Source organism: Pseudonaja textilis, chromosome 2, assembly GCF_049901715.1.
Source record: "Pseudonaja textilis isolate UNSWEBS1 chromosome 2, rPseTex1.2, whole genome shotgun sequence".
NCBI lineage: Eukaryota > Metazoa > Chordata > Lepidosauria > Squamata > Elapidae > Pseudonaja > Pseudonaja textilis.
In genome coordinates, this window is record NC_141991.1 from 117,682,629 (window position 1) to 117,703,602 (window position 20,974).

At 40.0% G+C, this 20,974-nt stretch overlaps 1 protein-coding gene across 1 annotated transcript in view; it reads right to left on the reverse strand.

Annotated features, from left to right (window-relative positions):
• Nucleotides 1-20,974, reverse strand: part of MAP2K6 (mitogen-activated protein kinase kinase 6) — a 96,534-nt gene that overhangs the window by 35,542 nt on the left and 40,018 nt on the right. The window contains exon 2 of the mRNA XM_026701713.2: nt 1,857-1,923. Coding sequence (XP_026557498.1) covers nt 1,857-1,923 — 67 coding nt within the window. The remainder of the gene's footprint in view (nt 1-1,856; nt 1,924-20,974) is intronic.

Here is a 20,974-nt window from a genome sequence, read left to right on the forward strand (position 1 = left end):
TCTTTTAAAAATACTTCTCATATATTTTTTCTTTTCTTTGACAATACATATTTGTATGCCTATATTTTTACTTTTCAGGGTTTTTCTGTCATTATTTTAAAAGTAGTAAAATAATAAATTTTAACAAAAAGCAAGGTCTCTTCCAGGCAGATCTGTCCCTTACAGCTTTCTATTTTCTCTACAGGCATAAATTTCTATGGAGCTTCCCGCTCATTGTTGTCCCAAAGGTGCTTTTTCAAGAGGCAACTAAACTTTCTGGTTTTTCTTTGAAGGCATTTTGCTTCTCATCCAAGAAACTTCTTCCAGAGCTGAAGCAGCTTCTTGGATGAGAAGCGAAACGTCTTTAAAAAAAAGCCAGAAAGTCTAATTGCCTCTTGAAAAAGTACCGTTGGGACAGGCATAAATGTTAAGTTCGAGAGGACCTTGAAAGCATGTAAGAACTCTGGGGAAGTGCTGTCCCATTCTGAGAGAAAGATAATTTCTAACATGTGAAACCCCCCACCCCCACCCCAGTCAGTCCTCAGTAAGTTTATGGTTGCTATGAACCCCCATGCTACTTCTGAATCCACACCTAAAGAAGGCAAACTGATGTCCCCAATGCCTTAAGTTCTGGAGACTTTATTGCCAAACTGACCACAGTATCAAGCAGCTCAGGTAGGATAGCCCCTTTGTAGCAGGAAGTTCTGATACAGTAGTCGCAGTCCTAGTTGATTTCTAGAGCTCAACTTCATGAGCAAGATCTCATATCCGGTTTCTGCAAAGCAGTAGCCCCAGAAACCACTGGAGTCCCTTCAAATGACAATCGCAACGCCACTGCTGTACTTCAGAGATGCCTAACAAACGAAACATTGATGGGCATATTTCCAAGAGGCGCAATCCATCTCTGCCCCATGTCCTGCAAGGTTCACATAATACAAGCAAGAACTAGACCCATGGTGGCGCAGTGGTTAGAAAGCAGTACTGCAGGCTACTTCTGCTGACTGCAGGCTGTTTGCAGTTCAGCAGTTTGATTCTGACCGGCTCAAGGTTGACTCAGCCTTCCATCCTTCCGAGGTAAATAAAATGAGGACCCAGATTGTAGGAGGCAATAGGCTGACTCTGTAAACCGCTTAGAGAGGGCTGCAAAGCACTGTGAAGCAGTATGTAAGTCTAAGTCCTATTGCTAGATTGTAAGTGAGGGAAACTTTATTACAAGCCAAGCATGTATTCAGAACCAACAACTGGAAACTAGGGCAATTAGGTCTGATGGCCAGGCACTGGGACAGACAGAACATGGCAACACCTAACTGTACAGCTCCAACTGGCCCTTCACCAAACACAGGAGACAGGCAACTTCGCCTACTGGATTATCCAGAGGTTCACTCCAAACAATTCTTAATCCGCTGATTCCTGAAACTTTGAACAGACCTGAAAAACTTCCATCCAGTTATCAAACCTCTGCCACCTCTACAAATTTCCAGCAACCTACAGTATAATAAGCCCTTAACTCCTGTGAGCCTGTCCTAAAGACATAGGACAGGCTCATAGGAGTTAAGGGCTTATTAATATCTTTTCCAGATCTCAGTATCACAGTCCAGCTTTTGCAGGGAACACCACCTGGCTGGTTATTAATTCTGTGCAACATAAGCCCACTGAATTAGCACATACCTCCTTAATTTTCATCAAAGGTCCTCTCTGCTCTCACTTTTAATCAAACATAGCACTTGCAACAAAGGAGAACTGATAAGCCACTCCAGCAGTCACCCTTCAGATCTGTTAAAATCTGATGAAACTCATGGAATGAAGAGGGGGATTGAGGTTGAACTACTCCAGCTCCCACCCTAATCACCCCCATAACAATATTAAGTTATACATACGTGGAGCTTGTCTGTGGTTGTTCAAATGCTTCTTTAGGGATTTTCAAACCTGGATTTTTCTTTTTGCCTGAGAAATTGAAAAAAAAATGCATTAATTTGTTTTATTAAGGTTTAGCCTCATCTTGCAAAGTCTGCCATAGACATCACTACTTTTCTTGAGGAATACTTGAGAGTGCAAGGTTCAGCATATAAAAAGTCCTTTGCTGAAACTTATTTTCTGCCTCAATAAGTCCTAATATATTTAGGAATCTATCTGAGTATTCTCAGTACTGTATTAAGGATGGCAAAATGATCCACCATAACCCATCATTTTTTATTAACACTCAGTAGAAATACAAGCCTTAAAATTATCTGGAGAGAATGAGACCCTGATAGATGATGCATGTGGAAAACCTGAAAAGCCAAATGGCAAGTCTTCAAAGAAAAGAGCTTTTGTGCAGAGCCTTTTTAATACACTGCTCAAAAAAATAAAGGGAACACAAAGATAAGACATCCTAGATCTGAATGAATGAAATATTCTTATTAAATACTTTGTTCATTACATAGTTGAATGTGCTGAAAACAAAATCACATAAAAATTATCATGGAAATCAAATTTAGCAACCCATGGAGGTCTGGATTTGGAGTTACACTCAAAATTAAAGTGGAAAAAAACACTACAGGCTGATACAACTTTGATGTAATGTCCTTAAAACAAGTCAAAATGAGGCTCAGTAGTGTGTGTGGCCTCTACGTGCCTGTATGACCTCCATACAACACCAGGGCATGCTCCTGATAAGATGGCAGATGGTCTCCTGAGGGATCTCCTCCCACACCTGGACTAAAGCATCCCCCAACTCCTGGATGGTCTGTGGTGCAATGCTGCATTGGAGGGAGCGAGACATGATGTCCCAAATGTGCTCAACTGGATTCAGGTCAGAGGAACGGGCGGGCCAGTCCATAGCATCAATGCCTTTGTCTTGCAGGAACTGCTGACACACTCCAGCCACATGAGGTCTAGCATTGTCATGCATTCGGAGGAACCCAGGACCAATTGCACCAGCATATGGTCTCACAAGGGGTCTGAGGATCTCATCTCGGTACCTAATGGCAGTCAGGCTACCCCTGGCGAGCACATGGAGGGCTGTGTGGCCCCCTAAAGAAATGCCATCCCACACCATTACTGACCCACTGCCAAACCGGTCATGCTGGAGGATGTTGCAGGCAGCAGAACGTTCTCCATGGTATCTCTAGACCCTGTCACGTCTACATGTGCTCAGTGTGAACCTGCTTTCATCTGTGAAGAGCACAGGGCGCCAGTGGTGAATTTGCCAATCTTGGTGTTCTCTGGCAAATGCCAAACGTCCTGCATGGTGTTGGGCTGTAAGCACAACCCCCACCTGTGGACATCGGACCCTCATACCACCCTCATGGAGTCTGTTTCTGACCGCTTGAGCACATTTGTGGCCTGCTGGAGGTCATTTTGCAGGGCTCTGGCAGTGCTTCTCCTGCCCCTCCTTGCACAAAGGCGGAGGTAGCGGTCCCGATGCTGGGTTGTTGCCCTCCTACGGCTTCCTCCATGTCTCCTGATGTACTGGCCTGTCTCCTGGTAGTGCCTCCATGTTCTGGACACTACGCTGACAGACACAGCAAACGTTCTTGCCACAGCTCACATTGATGTGCCATCCTGGATGAGCTGCACTACCTGAGCCACTTGTGTGGGTTATAGACTCCGTCTCATGCTACCACTAGAGTGCAAGTACCACCAGCATTCAAAAGTGACCGAACCATCAGCCAGAAAGCATAGGAACTGAGAAGTGGTCTGTGGTCACCACCTGCAGAACCACTCCTTTATTGGGGATGTCTTGCTAACTGCCTATGCTTTCCACCTATTGTCTTTTCCATTTGCACAACAGCATGTGTAATTGATTGTCAATCAGTGTTGCTACCTAAGTGGACAGTTTGATTTCACAGAAGTGTGATTGACTTGGAGTTACATTGTGTTGTTTAAGTGTTCCCTTTATTTTTTTTTGAGCAGTGTAGCTTGGAATCTCTCACCCTGACTCTTCTTGACTCTAATGTACGGTATTTTAACATCTAGGATGCCACAAAGGAACCAAATTACACATTTTATTTAAAATTGCATGAATGAAATTTATTCCTAGCACAAAAATTGAAAGCTTTATTAGTCCAAGATTGGTTGGCTTGCACGGAAAGTGTGAGGCTCTAATAGTATTCATGTTAATGCTTCCATGAGTCTATTTTACTCAAATAGCGTGAAAAGAAACTACTAGGAGATTCCCAATTACTTTAAATTTGAACATAGATAGCCAACAAGATAAACAAGGCAATTTCAGCAAGCAAAGTATCAAAAACTCTTTTTACATCCTGCTATGATTCTAAAGGTAGGAAGAAGAACAATTTAATTGGTTGATCATTGAAAGATCCGTAGCCACCAGTTTGGACACCTGTGCCTTCATCATTTTAAATATGATGACAGGCTTCCTTCTGTGACAGTAAGAATAATATTAAAGGCACAACATGCAAATTCTGCTGAGTAACCCAACAGGCAATGGCAAAACCAATATCTGATCCTATCAGTTAAATAACTTAGTTTCTTGGTGAAGTCTAAGAAGAAGCTCTTACTCTGCTGTTGCCCCTGCCTTATGGAACATCTTTGCCCCAGGATGTTGGCTCCCAACTCCCTTGGTCTTCCAGAAGAGCATGAAGACTTGGCTCTAACAACTCACATGGGGATCAAAAACTATCACATATCACTGAGGGTGGTTGGTACATTGAAAGCACTCACTCCGTATTTTCACTTGCTTTTTAACTTTTGTTTTTCTTTGTTCCTGCTCTTTCTTTTAAGTCTATTTTTTATTGTTATTTTATTGATTTTCTATTAAATACATTTCTTAGTGCTTAATAAACATCATGTTGTCCATTATTTACTTAATGATGCAAATTACATTCTTAATCTCCACCCCCTTTTTTCCAGCCATTGGTAAAATAAATTCCATGTTTGATAGTATTCTGCATCCTCTTTCTGTTTAATTTTCAATGTCAATCTATTTCTGCACAATCTAGTATCTTCTTAACTATTTCTTCATCTTGTGGTATAATCTTCATTTTTCCAATATTGTGCGAAAATAACCCTAGCTGCTGTTAAGACATGTAATATTAAATACATACTTTTCTTATCAAGTTTTTCTGATATTATACCTGGTAAAAACAGTTCAGGTTTGAAATCTACATGTTTCCCTATCATGTTTTAAGTCTATTCTTCTTTAAGCCTTCCCTTTCCAGCTGCCTTTTACTTTTCCCCTAATAACTCTTGCATATCTTTGTCAAGCTTACATTCCTTTGCACAACAAAAGGGTTAAAATGCAAGAATAGTTCTTGACTTATAACCATAAATTGATGTTCCTAAATTATTAACTTAATAATTATTAAGTTATAAAGTATGTTTTGCCCTATATTACAATCTTTCTTGCCACCTGTTCTTAAGTGAATCACTACAGTTCTTAAGTTAGTAACACACTTAAGTGAATCTGGCTTCGCCCTATTGGCTTTGCTTGTCAAAAGGTCACAAAAGTTGATCACATGACCCCAGGACACTGCAACTGTCATAAATAATGCCCAGTTGCCAAGCGTCTGAATTTTGATCACTTTACTGTGGGCATACTGCAATGATCCTTAGTGTGAAAACAATCATAAATCGCTTTTTTTCAGCACCATTGTAACTTTGAACAGTCATTAAATGAATGGTTGTAAGTCAAGGACTATCTGTAATAAAACAATGGATTACAGTACAAAATAATAACCAAAGGTGCAAGAAAAGATCAAGACCAAGAGAGAGTACCATGAGCAAAATATCCAAGCTGAGCCAGGCAAGGGGGTTCTAATTTATACTACACTCCCTCCACAGGGCTTTCTTAGTAAGCCACGTTCTAACTTCTATTCTGAAAATACAAATTGAGGGCTAGTCTGATCTAGAATAACAAGCTTTTTCTAAGTATAGGCAAATCTGTTTTTTCTATTACTGGTGTTCTGGTAGCAGCTATCAGAGTTCCATTAATTAGCAGTGAAGTTACACAGTACTAAATGATTAAAACATTAATTTGGGTGTACTAGACCAACTGGGTAACTATCTTAGAAGAGCAGTAATCATGGTTTTACTGACTGTGGCTTTGAAGGGGGAATAATAGGAACTATTTGAGAAGTGCTATCTATGCAACTGGGCCACTCTCTTCTAACAGCTTTGGGGAACATACTTAAAATGCCAACAATGATTGTCAGGGCTATTTCTTCTTAATATTTAGTTTACTGTGCTGTTTCTAATATTATAGTATCTCAAACGGTTTAGAATACATAAAACGCACCAGAAAAAGAATGAACTGTTAAAAACATGCACAGGAAGGAGAGGAAAATGAAAACAAAACAAAACTGATCAGGGCTTCACCCTGAGTGTGGCAATAAATCACTTTCAAGAAACACAAACACACGTGCAGGAGCTTAGCTGTAGAAGATTCAAGGCCGTGGCTCAGCTTCCCACAGATAAGTTTGCTTGTTTGTTTTTTTTAGACAGACGTGGGAGAAACTCTTCTAATGATGATCAGTCATTGGAAAATCTGAGAATCTAACCATATTTATACACCAGTTCAAGAGTATAAACTCTACGTCTTATTCATAAGTGAAAGTCCACTTATTTCTCAGCTCTGGAGGCTAAGAGCACCTGCAGTGTCTTAACAACAATGTCTTTTTTGCACTTTAGCCAGCTTCAACCTCCCTGGGTTCCATGTTACAGGTATTCCTTGAGCTTACCACAATTGCATCCAAAATGTCCATTGATGAGCAAGACAGCTGTTAAGTGAACTTTGCTCCATTTTGTGACCTTTCTTGCCACTTGTTCTTAAGAGAATGACTGCAGCTGTTACTTTAGTAGCATGGTTGTTAAGTGAATCTGGCTTCCCCACTGATTTTGCTTGTCAGAAGGTTGCAAAAGATGATCACAATGACCCCAGGACATGGCAATTGCCATAAATACATGCCAGTCGTCAAGTGTTCAGATTTTGATCACCTGACTGTGGGGATGCTGCCAACGGTCGTGTGAAAAAGAGATATAAGTCCCCTTTTTCAGTGCCACCGTAACTCGAAGAGTCGCTAAATGAATGATTATAAGCCAAGGATTAACCTTACAGTATTTAGTGCCATTTTTATCATAAGGAAAACCCTGAACCTGACTCAGTGGATTAATAGGCCTTCAGGGCATTTCTTTCAATATGAGAGTCACATGTACACATTATCAATCAATTGCTACATTTTTCATGAGCTTCTAGACTAACTGCAAACACATTACAGTACCTAAGCATGAGGTTACCCATGTGTGGGTAAAGACTATCCCTGATGTGGACAAAACATGGTTAGTAATTTCCAAATAAATTAAAGCATTCCTGGTCACAAAAATAAATTGAGCCTCAATATCCTGAAACCGCTGGGACATGGTGGCTTAGTGGCTAACACGCTGAGCTTGTAGATCAGAAAGGTTGGCGATTCGGCAGTTCGAATCCCTAGTGCCATGTAACAGAGTGAGCTCCCGTTACTTGTCCCAGCTTCTGCCAGCCTCGCAGTTCGAAAGCTTTTTAAAATGCAAGTAGAAAAATAGGGACCACTTTGATGGGAAGGTAACAGCGCTGGCTCTTTGGCTTTGTAACAGAGATGAGCACTGCCCCCCAGAGCCAGAAACGACTAGCATGTATGTATGAGGGAAACCTTTACCTATCCTGAAACCATGTACATACTGGGAACACAGAGACATCACATTCTCAATATTTCAAATTGATAAAAGGTCTTCATTTTGTAAAGATTCCAACTGTTTTTTTTAAAATCTTCTTCTATTGATCACTGCATTCAAACCCCGATTCAGAACATGTAAACTGCTACTTCAAATGTCAGCAAAAACTAGAGCTGAGCGTACGCAGTGAATTAATGACACAACTCCAAAATTCTCAATGGCCACCCCTTCTGATTTTATAAAAGTGTAGCACTGAAAGAAAACAATACTAGGGTATCACACAGTGTAACTGCTAACTCCAGAGTTATACTTTCTCATTGTGACAGCATGCTCACTGGGAGAAAGTTAATCCAGAATTTTTCCTACTTTCAAAGACCCTCTAAAATTTAAAGCCCCAACTAACATAGGCTAACATATAGGATACACCCTTTAATTTCAGATTAAGAGATAAGCAGTCTTGATATTGGTAAAGTGACCACTGTCTCACTGTGATATCACACGCTGCTGAAGTTTGGCCTCACATTATTATCCAACTACAGAGAAATATTACCTACTATGGAATCTGGTGGATTCTTAAATGGGAGATTTTCTACAAGCCAGAATTGTTGACCTTATTTATATCCAGGGGTGGGATTCTACCGGTTCAGACTGGTTCAGGTGAACCAGTAGTTCATATTTGGCCCTACCCGCCTACCCCTGCTCTTTCCTGTGCTTTATTTCCTGTTTTTTTTAGCACAGTTGATTTGCGCGGCAGAGCGATTTGCTGGGCATCAGCTGTTTTACTCACTGGGGATGCAACAGAAGGTAAGTAATCGAGTTGAAAATGGGCTTTTTAAAATGTAGAACATGCGTGCAAAGCGCACACTCACCAAACTGGTTGTTACACCAGTTGAATTGCACCACTGTTTATATCCTATATGATTCTCTTACTATAGGCTATATTAAGTCTACTATAGCTTTACAATATAAGTAGTCTACATCAGTGGCCCTCAACCTTTTGGACACCAGCGGCCGGTTCCCTGGAAAAAGGTTTTTCCACAGACCAAAGAGGGTGTGGTTTTCCATGCTTCCTACATCCCGCAGATGCAGTTTTGCTTGTTTGCACAGACTAGTTGCTGGCATGCCGCGGACCCAGTGCCAGTCCACGGATCGAGGATTGGGGAACCCCAGTCTACATGACTTTGGCATCCTTCTCTGGTAGATGATAAGAAAGGATTGCTGTCTAAATAAGCTGCTTTCAAATGTCTGTAATAGGATGCTAGTCGGATCCAGTTCATCCTCTTAGACCCGCATTAGCTAAATCTGCAAGACTTATTGCATTCCTTCAGTTCTCATTTCAAACATTTACACCCTTAAACTAAACAAGAGCCACTGAGGAAAGGTGCTTTCTGGCCAAATCTTCAGATCCCCATTCACATAAAATAAACTGAGAAACAAAACAGCTATTTGTCTTTCAGGGGAATCTGGCACAGGATGACTGGAGGTTTGGGCCTCACAAATGTATTTTCCCTCTCACATCTCTAAGGATCCAAATGGAGTTTCAATTCTTCTGAAATAAAACAAATAGCAGCCTAGTCAATATCATTTATAGTACTTCTGGCATATCATCTTCTGACACCTGAAATGAATGACATATGCAGGGTTTTAGGTAATGCAATCTTCTCATGCTACTGAATTACATTATTTTCACGTACTGAGTTGCTTCTTCATGACTGAGCTCAGTCATGTTAGCTCAGGAATTCTGGGAGTTGAAGTCCACAAGTCTCAAACTTGCCAAGTTTGAAGACCCTTGGTCTTATGGACTACTTGGTGCTAAAGACAAGATGATGCTTGATGTTGTTTTGCAGCATAATAGCTTTCTGTTATCTATGATTGACAGTCAAGGGCATCAGGGAGCCTGGAAATGAAAAGGAGAAAGACTACAGCTGTGACAGAGGCTGGTGAGCCACACTGGGTTTCTGTAAAGATAATGGAACCCAGTTGGCTCTAAACTGAAGCACCTCATTTGTGACTGGCATGGTTTAAATGCAGCTACTCCTTTAGCTCTCAGTCTTGCACACTACATAGTACATTTGCAGGAGAGGAGAGCAAAGACAGCTAAGCTTCACAGGACACTTAAAACATAAGAACAGACCAGTTACACCAGGTCAAGGCCCATTTTATTCAGTATTTTGTGTTGTATCTCACCTTCTTCAGTTCATCAGACTTTTGCAAGCAGAGTTCTCTCTCCCAGTTGTTCCCATGCAAATGATGCGTTGCCACCAACTTGAAGGTAAACAAGGAGTCTTCCACACTAATAGCTCTGGACTTACATAATTCCCTTTTAAAGCCATCCAAGTTAGGGGCATCACCATCTCTCATGGTAATGAATGCCAGATTAATTATGCTTCCTGAAACAGCCTCTCATTTTAATGGTTTGAGAAAGCAACAATGTTTTCTCAGTCTACTTTTTCCTCTTCCTCCTCTTCATTTTGTCTATGCATCCAATGCATAGACCAATTCACAGACCAATTCAGCTATTCAGGTATCTTCTGCTCGAGCGGGGGTTAGATTAGATAACCTCCAAGGTCCCTTCCAACTTCATTATTCTGTTATTCTGTTATCCAGAGAGCTGGCCACAAAGATTTTCCCCATTCACTCAGACTGACAGACACAATCCCTGCTGACAAGCAAATAATCACGTTCAGCTCTAAGGCATTGAATATATTAGTGAAGCATTCTTCTATATTATTTTCAATTTTTAAAATATTTTTTTTTTATTTCCAAAGTTAAAATATAAAATCCAAAAAAGAAAAAAAGAAAAACAAAACAATACAAAAAAAAAGGAAAAATGTACATAAAGACAAAGATACAAACGAAGATACATATAGATTGCCCTCTCTAGTTGAATTCTGATAAATGTATTTCAACAATAGTTTCCCTCATTATAAAACAGGCCCATAAACAAAGCAGTCAACAGGTAACTCCAACAACAAGCCCAATTTCAAAGCCCTCTGTTAATTGTTTATTATTGTATGTAACTTGCAGAAAATCCTCGAACAGGTTGCAAACTACCATAAGCCCACTGCAATCAGTATTTCTGATCCATCAAGGATCAAATATCCTTGACTGGTTTTTATTTTCATTTTTAGAAGACATTACATTTACATTATAATCTCAATTCCTGCTAGCACTACTACACTGCCTGTCGCTGCTTTAAAACTGTTCCTACTGTATATTCCAGATAAAAGAATGAGGTAAGGACAAACACAGAGATTTTTTTAAAAATATCCCGAGTATTCACTGTTCAAATTATAGCTTAAATCATGGCACAAGTAAGCCCATAGGAATAATGCGGAATTTTCCCCTCTGCTGTAAATCTGCAATTTATTTGAGAACACAACCAGTTTATTAGAGGAAGAGGCTTGTACATTTTCAAAATAAAAGTATAGTAGCATGATGAGCAAGTTGCCTTTTGACAATGAAAGGGGATTTCGACAACTAATGTCATCAACAAGTTCAGGTGCACATTCTTCCCCACTGCCCACCTTGGCTAGAGTTCTTATTGGATGTTTATGAAAGATGTCCCTGATCTCTGGTCTACCTACACCACTGGCTGCATTTGAGACTCCAGACAAAACAGAGAGAGGTTGACTCAGCCTTCCATCCTTCTGAGGTGAGTAAAATGAGGACCAGATTGTTGGGAGCAATATGCTGACTCTGTAAACCGCTTAGGGGGCTGTAAAGCACTATGAAGTGGTATAGAAGTCTAAATGCTATTGCTATTAACATGGAAAGAGGGTTACGGAGGCAGAGACTGACAAAAAAGAAAGGATTCATGGAACGATATAGAAAACTGAGTAAGCTAGCACAATGTTTTATGATTAAGGCAAAGCTGAAATGCATGGTGACCCTTGGAATTATTGTATAAGCATCTAGCTCTTCACTTGATCCCACATGCATTCCAAGAGGTTATAAAAATCAAAAGATTGCCATAAGCTCTGAGAAGTATAAGGCCAAATGAATTCTTATAAAGCTAACTGCTAGGGCACAGGAACCTTAATTTGATCTCAGGTGAATTTATAGCATTTCAAACCACAAATAACAAATAACAACCTTTCTCATGCCACAAGGTTCAAAGAAATCATATAGGGAGGGTGCCAGGGAGTGGGGTGTCACTTAAGAGAGGGTAGTGACCTTGGTCTGCAGGACCTGCATTTGCCTAAGGAAGAAAAGCAAAAGGGAAGAGTTTACAACGTTAGACATTGCTGCTTCACTGTGTTACTAAGGGGTGTTGCTGCCTGTAATCTCCAGGATCACTTTTTCTGATCCCAGATGTTTACATAGTACGCTGCTAGAATCAGTTCTCTGTTTTCAATACAAATCTCCTCCTTCTGAACTCTGCAACCCACACTGGCTTGCATTAAAGCTCCTAGCAACTTCCAGAACATAGCACTGCTACCGTTGTTCTGGAGGACATTGGTTAGTTACACGATTCATTCATACTCTTTGTTATGGCAGTCTGCTGTTGCTACCAAGAATCATCCATGTAATTTTTATAGTCAGGTTTTAAAGGGATGCCTTTGAACAGTCTAGATGATTCATGATGAATGTATTTTTATTTTTCTTATATACACTGAGAGCATATGCAACAAAGTGTGTGTGTCCAATCACACTTGGCCAATAAAGAATTCTATTCTATTCTATTCTATTCTATTCTATTCTATTCTATTCTATTCTATTCTATTCTAATGTTTGAGCCTCAAGAATGTCTCTCTTGGCCAACAGGTGGGTTTTCCATCCAACCATGCCATAATACAAGGGCTATCCACAAAATAGATTACGTTTTCGTCTGTAGCAAGAAGGGGCGGAGCTAGCGTGGCCATCTTTGGTCTGTGCGTCCACCGCTCAGTCTGCATCTAGTCGTGCTAGTGGGAGGTTCATATCGTTGCCCGTTATTTCACAGCAAACATTTGAAATGTGTGCTGCAATTGAAAATCCCGCAAGTTATGAGGTGCGATCAGTGATAAGGTTTTTGTTGGCAAAAAACCATAAACCGATTAAAATTTTAATTGAAAAATTGAAAAACTAAGAAATGCAATTCAGAACAAGCGTAGAGGAAAGTTAAGCTCAAAAATTTTGTTTTTGCATGACAATGCCTGACCACACACAGCAAATCGCACTCGAGAAGTCCTGAATGCTTTCAAGTGGGAGATTTTTCCTCATCCACCCTACAGCCCCGATATTGCATCAAGCGACTACCACTTGTTTCCGAGGATGAAGACCTGGCTTGGAACAAAATTTTTGAGCTTAACTTTCCTCTACGCTTGTTCTGAATTGCTTTTCTTAGTTTTTCAATTTTTCAATTAAAATTTCAATCAGTTTATGGTTTTTTGCCAACAAAAACCTTATCACTGATCGCACCTCACAACTCGCGGGATTTTCAATTGCAGCACACATTTCAAACGTTTGCTGTGAAATAACGGGCAACGATACGAACCTCCCACTAGCACGACTAGATGCAGACTGAGCGGTGGACGCACAGACCAAAGATGGCCGCACTAGCTCCGCCCCTCCTTGCTACAGATGAAAACGTAATCTATTTTGTGGATAGCCCTCGTATAAAACATAGAAACCGACCAGCAAAATAGTGCCATGAAATTAGCTTGTCAGGGAGATTAGTTCAAATCAGAAGTATTCAAACATGCAATTCTCTAAATGTGGAGTATGAAACTACAGCCAAAAAGGAATGCCACACCCGGTTCTGGAAGATGTGTAGTTTGAATGTTTAAAAGAAATGTTACAATAGCTTCTTAGAGAGCAGAGGGGAAATATCAGCAATCTAATTTCAATTTTCTCTTTCACTTCAGTCCAGACAATGAAGTCAGACTTTACAATTTTCTGCTTCGCAAACACTAAAGTCTAAATCACAGTTTTAGACAAATTACAGGTGTGCATTCCATGTGGGCATGTGAAGTTCCTTGCTCTAATGAAACAAGACCAAGACTGTACATAACCTTTCCTATTTTAAGCAAAAATCCTATCAGGGCATCGGTTGCAAAATTTCTTCTGAAAGAAGATTTGGAGGGGGAAAGACTAACAGAGTTGGAAGGGACTTTGAAGGTTCTAGTTCAACCCCTTGCTCAAACAGGGGGTCATATACAATCCAGACAAATGATTATCCAATCTCTTCTTAAAAGCCTCCAGTGATGGAGCACTCACAACTTCTGAAGGCCAGCCATTCCACTGGTTGATAGTTCTGTCAAATACCACGTCAAGAAGCAATCTAATAAAATGTATTTCTGTCTCTAAAGACACCAGAATCTAGTTTATTAAATCAAAATATTGCCTACAAAGCTGTTGCTATATTAGTCATTGAAAACAAAAGTAATAACATATTGGAGGATAAGCGCTTGGAAGGCAAACAACACTAAAATAACAGGCATGTGTTAAGACTTGAAATAGTATGGATTCAAAAAGGAAAATGCAAGATTTTTATATACAGTTCAGACTGTAAGTTCATGTTTTATCATTACATTCTGTTTTGAATAGAGCTGCAAAAATCCTGATAACAACCAGATGACAGCAAGTGATTAGATTTTTCTATATCTTTCTGCTTCTTTACTTTGATCTACAATTTCTGTAGTTTGAATCTAATAACAATTTCATACTCTAGAAATAGCAGTTACTTTGTATCTAAAAACATGAAAACGCATGGAAAATCTATATATATATTAAGTGTACAAGAGAGCAAAGAGTGATATAGTAAAAGAGAATATTGTATGGGAAAAATGAAGCTAAATGCTCTAATTAAATTATCCTCTAAAACAGGAGAGGGTAACTATGGTCCCTTTACAACCTGTGGACTTCATCTTCCAGAATTCCTGACCCTGCTGGGAGGTTGAAGTCCATAGGTCAATTAAAAAGCTATAGTTGCCTACCTCTGCTCTAAATACAGAGAACTGAATTTCCCTGTCTTTTCAAGCATGAATTCCCTTCGTGGCAATCTATGAAAAAGTAGATCATAACAACATCTAAATGTAGTAACACAAAATTTTTAAAAATACCATAATTTTAGTAGCCATCACAAATTTCCATTGCTTTGATAACAATCTGATTCGCAATGGAAAACCATTTGTTTTCTTAAATTATCCATATTAATTTTAAATCTCCTGCGTTCTTCTTACTGTGTGCTGTGAAGAACACCACTGAGGTAAAATCCACTGTTTGATATTAAATGTGCTTGAAAATGCCACAGTAGAAACCTAAGAGTTATGTGTGAAATCACCTAATTTACCTTGCTAAATAATTCTTAACCAAGTAAGATAAAACTCACAATCATGTTCTTTGAGACTGGACATTATCTTCATAGACTGCTCCAGGTATTATGAGATATGGGGAGGTATCCCTCTCGTCTTTGGAGAAATTTATACCATAAGGTGATGGCCTTAGGCTCTTGGACAGAAATGGTTTAAACAGAAGAAAAGCCATAGCCCAGCAAAAAGCAACTGCTTGAGTTCCAGAGATTAAATCCCTGATGTGTGCGTATACAGTATGTGGGCAGGGGAACAGCTCCCTCAAAGTCTGGAATATAGCATCTAGCCAGAGCCGATCATATTCAGCTAGTACAGGGGTCTTCAAACTTGACAGCTTTAAGACTTATGGACTTCAACTCCCAGAATTCCTCCTCCAGTCATGTTGACTCAGGAATTCTGGGATTTGAAGTCCACAAGTCTTAAACTTGCCAAATTTGAAGACCGTTGAGCTAGTAGAACCAATGGGGTATGGTGGCTTTCTGTTCTACAATATACAGACCAGGGATCTGATACAGGTTGCATTGTTGGGGGCAAACAACAGTATCACCTAGCAAGGGAAATTAGCAATCTATGGCATTCAACTGGAATCTGTCCCCGATTCTACTACCCCATTTATCACATTTTGCTACGTGAGGCGGAGGAGGAGAAGTTGGATTCAAGTTTCTATCTTCCTTCACAACTGTCAGTCTGCTAAGACCCGTGCAACTTGAGTGTAGTCTGAAAGGTTAACTTTGGCCATTCTTGATGTAGATAGCTTGTAATTCAAGGGTCTTTAAATTTGGCATGTTTAAGACTTGTGGACTTCAACTCCCAGAAATCCTGAGCTAACATGACTGGAGGAAGAATTCTGGGAGTTGAAGTCCACAAGTCTTAAAGCTGTCAAGTTTGAAGACCCCTGCTGTAATTCATTTGCAATTAGCAGTGCTATCATTAAGGAATTTGGTCTTCTTTCCATCAAATTGTCCATTCATCAGCTCTAAGAAAAAGAATATTTTCTATCTTCTGGTATTATTTTAATCAATGTTTGATGAAGGGGATGGGTTAGGGGAACCCCCCTTGTCATTGGACAAAACTGTTCTAATGCCAAAGAATGTGTATGTCAAGAAAGGTCAAAAGATGTTTCCCCTAACCCATCCCCTTCACCTGAGCACCGGTTGCAAGTCACAATTGCTACTTCCTGACATTCAACTAATCTCACCCCAGCATATGTTGTAGTACTGCCTCCAATGTCTTTTAAAAATCCATATGTGTAAACCAGCTATACAAAAACTCCACTCCTTCAATGTAAGCCAGGAAATCCTGCAGAGGTGACTTTTTCCATTAATCATTCAGTCCCAGAAGGGAATGGCTATCACTGAATAATGTAATTACTACTGCATATTTCCCTCCCACTCCAACAGATGTCATATTGTGGTAATTCCAATCAAGAATTCCATTTCCTGATTCAAATAAGCTACTTTTCTGGTGGCTGTACCATTCTTACCAGCTCAGGTTCGGTCATCTGATGCTCCACATATCTGAATGTGATCTTTTAAGCTAACCTGAAAAACATAAAATGTGGCCTTTCCTTTCCCTTGAAGAGAGAAAAAATATACAAGGATGTGTAAATGTAGAAGTGCTTAACTTCTATTGTGGTAATTCCAATCAAGAATTCCATTTCCTGATTCAAATAAGCTACTTTTCTGGTGGCTGTACCATTCTTACCAGCTCAGGTTCGGTCATCTGGTGCTCCACATATCTGAATGTGATCTTTTAAGCTAACCTGAAAAACATAAAATGTGGCCTTTCCTTTCCCTTGAAGAGAAAAAAAATATACAAGGATGTGTAAATGTAGAAGTGCTTAACTGTTAAGGTATGCTCATTACTTTGCCTACCGCCCCTAAATCATTTATTTGACGTTGCTTGAATTCCTCCCCTTTTTCTTAAGATGTTAAAAAGAACATTTTTAATATCGACTCAGGTCAGTGAGTATTGGTACAATAAATTAAGCCCGCAAGGACAACAGCCAGGCACCCCCAGATATTTCCAAAGACCCACAACCCAGAGTCTCATGTCAGTGGTAGATGAAAGATCAGCTGATCTTGAGCTTTCTTTGTACTTTCAAAGATTGCAGATATCTCAACTTAGCAATTGACAGCATTAGGGGAAAAAAAGAAAGGTAAGCCGATGCAAAATAAAAGAAAACACTATGTTTTGTATAGCGTAAAAAGACAAGCATGATAGTGTGCTTTGTACACAGGTGTTTAAATAGAAACTTTGTGATCATCAAATTAGTTGAAGTTAGACTTTTTAAAATTAATTTCAATATAGGAAAGAGAGACACATATTTTATTGCCGCTGAATATGAATATTCAAGTTCCCCATCAAAGTGTTATGGCTCTTCTCTAGAAAACAGCCATGGAGTCTGAAGTGTAGGATGAGAGACTCATTTGAAATTTTGAGAGCATATGGTGGATGTATTCCCAAAAAGATCCGTCATGGTACACAACTAGACATAAATAAACAGAAGGTAAACTAGCCTCCAGGATGTTTCAGCCCCTAACTGAATCCTCTATGGGAATAAGAAGCATTACTGCAAAATAAATGAGATACTACATGTTGCGCTCTTGCTTTGCTTTGCTTTACAGAACATTATGTTCTAATTTCTTTTTATTAAAACAATGTTTTTAAAATGTCAAATGGGTCAGGGGGGCTAGTAGGCACAAAGAAAGGCACTTAGGAACACATTTTCCCACTGACTCAATGATTCCTGCATTTAGTCAGCACTTTCTAAACCACAACAGCAAGTCTCCTCACTGTTTGTGAGTTCTAATTACACCTGCAGTCTGAAGAAAGGTAACAAGAAAGCCAGTAAGCTAAAATACCTCAGAAATTTACACATACGCAAACACCCCAAAGCAAATCTTGCAATTTGTAATGAAGAAAATGAAGAACCAAATACCTTTAGAGCAATTCCCATTGCCATGCAAAATGAAAAACCAAGAGAGAACCAAAAATTTACGGGGCAAAGGGGAGAAGCTATTTTCTCAAAACTTTCTTTGTCTGGGAAATGCTAAGGATAGAAGCATATTAATATCTGTAATGAAGATGAGACAGGGTGGTGATCAACACACTAGAAGTATCTATTGAATACACATAATGACATTAAACAAAGGGTGCTTTTGGGGGGGGAGGTGTTTGCCTTAAAACCATTCTTGATTCCCAGATGGCTTCCTGCCTAAGGCAGGACTGGATGGAGCTCATGGTGTCCTTGTTTCTAGCCTACTGCTTTATGCACTTCACTAAACTGATTCTCATTAAATAAGTCCATGGTGGCCTTATGTTCCTCTTAAAGAATTATTGAGCTCCATTTAGCTTTCTCATTTGCCCAAATGCCTCAGGAAGCAGAAGCTAAGTAGAGTCAGGTCTGGTTAGGACAATATGTGAATGAAAAACCATTAGGAAATAGCACCAGAGCTGTAGGTTATACTGGGAAGTCAAAAGAAAAAAAAAAGAAGGCAGTAGTGAATCATTTTTAGATTAATATAAAAAAGCTGCAATGTAATAAGCAAGAATCAAATCCAACTTGAAGATGTGTTTATCTGCCGTGACTGTGGAAGGAAACTGTCCCCCTAGTATTTCTGGCACAGAATTAGCAACAAGTGTACTTTTGCATTTACAGCAAAGAGCTGTTTGCTCAAGGCTATCTGACTGTCAAACAGAAGTGGCTGAAGATGTAGAAAGGATCAGCAAATATCCTTAGGAAGAACTCTCATTTCTGAGCAACATTGTTTGGCAACAGTCATGCTACTAAGCCAGGGCAGAGTCGCCATGTAGCAGTTGGGTGGCTATATAAATTTGTTTAATAAATAAATAAATGCTGTTAAAAGCTGCTTGTTTTTTTCCCAGTGGACGATGCTGATAAACAAATAAGGAAGCATGATTCACAGTTTGAGTTTATGAGAATACCTAGGAAGGGAAGTAATCAGGGTTAAACAAATAAAGCTAAACAAACCATGGCTGGGGTACCTCATATGTTTAGCTCTTTGTGGCTTTTCTCCTCCTCCAGAATCTCTCTTCTTTTTGTGTAAAGCTAAGCATCAGAACTTTTATTTTAAATCCCTTTGAGCAAAATTAAAAGATCAGCTCAAAAATTAATACTGAAAAGAAGCACAGTGTGTGGTAGACGCTTAGAGATGACCAAGTGACAGGTACACGTATTGGGACCAGAATTTCCACCGGTAAGCAAAGCGGTTATTAAGTGAATTGTGGCCAATGTAATGGCCTTTTTTGCCATTGTTATTAAGTGAATCATGCAGTTGTTAAGTGAATCATACAGTTAAGCGAATCTAGCTTCCCACACACACTCTGACTTGCCAGAAGCTCACTGAGAAGATCATAAAAGGTAATCACGTGATTCCAAGATGTTGCAACAACAGTGTCTTTACATGCCAGTTGCCAAGCACCCAGATTTTTGACGGTTATAAGTGCGAAGAATGTAGTGAGTTACTTTTTTCAGTGCTGCGGTAAGTTCAAACAGTTGCTAAACAAGTGGTTGTAAGCTGGAGACAACCTATATAAAAATGAATGTTTGATTTAAAAAAACCACTTTCCAGCAGCAAAATACCTGCTCCAACACAGCATGCTTTTTAAGTTCCACTGAAATCAACTGGTTTTGTGATCTCTTTCCCAGAGTTCAGTGAATGAACCCAATCCAACAAATGGATCTAAATGTAGTTATTTAGAGACCTTCTTCCCAACATAATTTGCATTTGCTTCACCATTTTCAGAGCCGTCCAGATTCCAGAGAAGCAAATAAGTTGTACTACCTCTAAAGCTCTGTGGGGTCAACAGCACCAAGCAAAATGACTGAAGCATTTCCAAAACAGTTGTTCTTCCTGTCATGTTGAACAATGGCCATGTTTAATTCTAACAGCATGCCTGACAACAGTCCCAAATTCTACTAAAACATAAATACCCTCGTTACTAGGGAAGGCTTAGCTCTTCTGGTTTGTCTTAAGCCACTCTGCAAACACTGTTGCTTTTAATATTTTTACTTCACCTTTGAATGAAAATCGGGCCTTCGAGAAACTGCCAGAGGCATGAATGACTAAATACTGGATGCATTTCCACACCCACCACTTGCACATGCCGTCAAGAGAATGTGGGAGGGCCTTTCGTTTCTTTGGCACAAAGAAAGGAGTGCATTTGTTTAAAAAAAAAAAAAGGAAATGACATGCATTTTATGGAACAGGCAAAATTCACAAAAAAAAGTAATGATCTTCAAGCTACAAGAAAGCAGTAGATAGTGATTCATCAGGTACTTTACTGTATAACAGAATTAGCTCAGACTGGGCGTTGGTGAATTTACCTGAGAACGCCCTTTCTATCTATGCTGCTAGAGACCCCAGGATGGGTATGGCTCCTCCTGATGACATCATCAAGCTGGGTCCATCTAGTATAAAAGTAGCAGCCTGTGGGAGGAAACCCCCACAGCTTTGGCGAAGATACTTGACAGACTTTAGTGAGTGTTTCTGAAAGCCAAAACAGAATCGTGAACCATAACATACCTCACCATAATCCGGACACAACAAGGGAGGGACTGGGCTCTCTAGCAGCATAGATAGAAAGGGCGTTCTCAGGTAAATCCACCAACATCCATTCTCCTCCATGCTGCCGCGAGAGCCCAGGATGGGACATACCAAAGCCTTCATGTCCTCGGGGGTCCTCATCCGGTCTCACACTCCGAAGTAGGCACCACTCGCTGAAGAACCCATCTGCCAAAAGCCGCGCTTGTGGAGGCGTAAGAATCCAGGCGGTAGTGTCTGATGAATGGAGACAGGAATGTCCATATAGCCACTCTGCAAATCTCCTCTAGGGGTGCCTGGGTGGCTCAGGCAGCCAAAGTTGTAGCACTTCTAGTAGAGTGTGCTGTCAAGCCGTGTGGTACTGGCAGAGCTTTGGCTTTGTAGGTCTGTGCGATGCAAGCCCTGATCCACCTGCTTAAGGTGGCAGGAGCGGCCTTGTTCCCCCAGTGGGAAGGGGAAAAGGATACAAACATAGACTCTGTC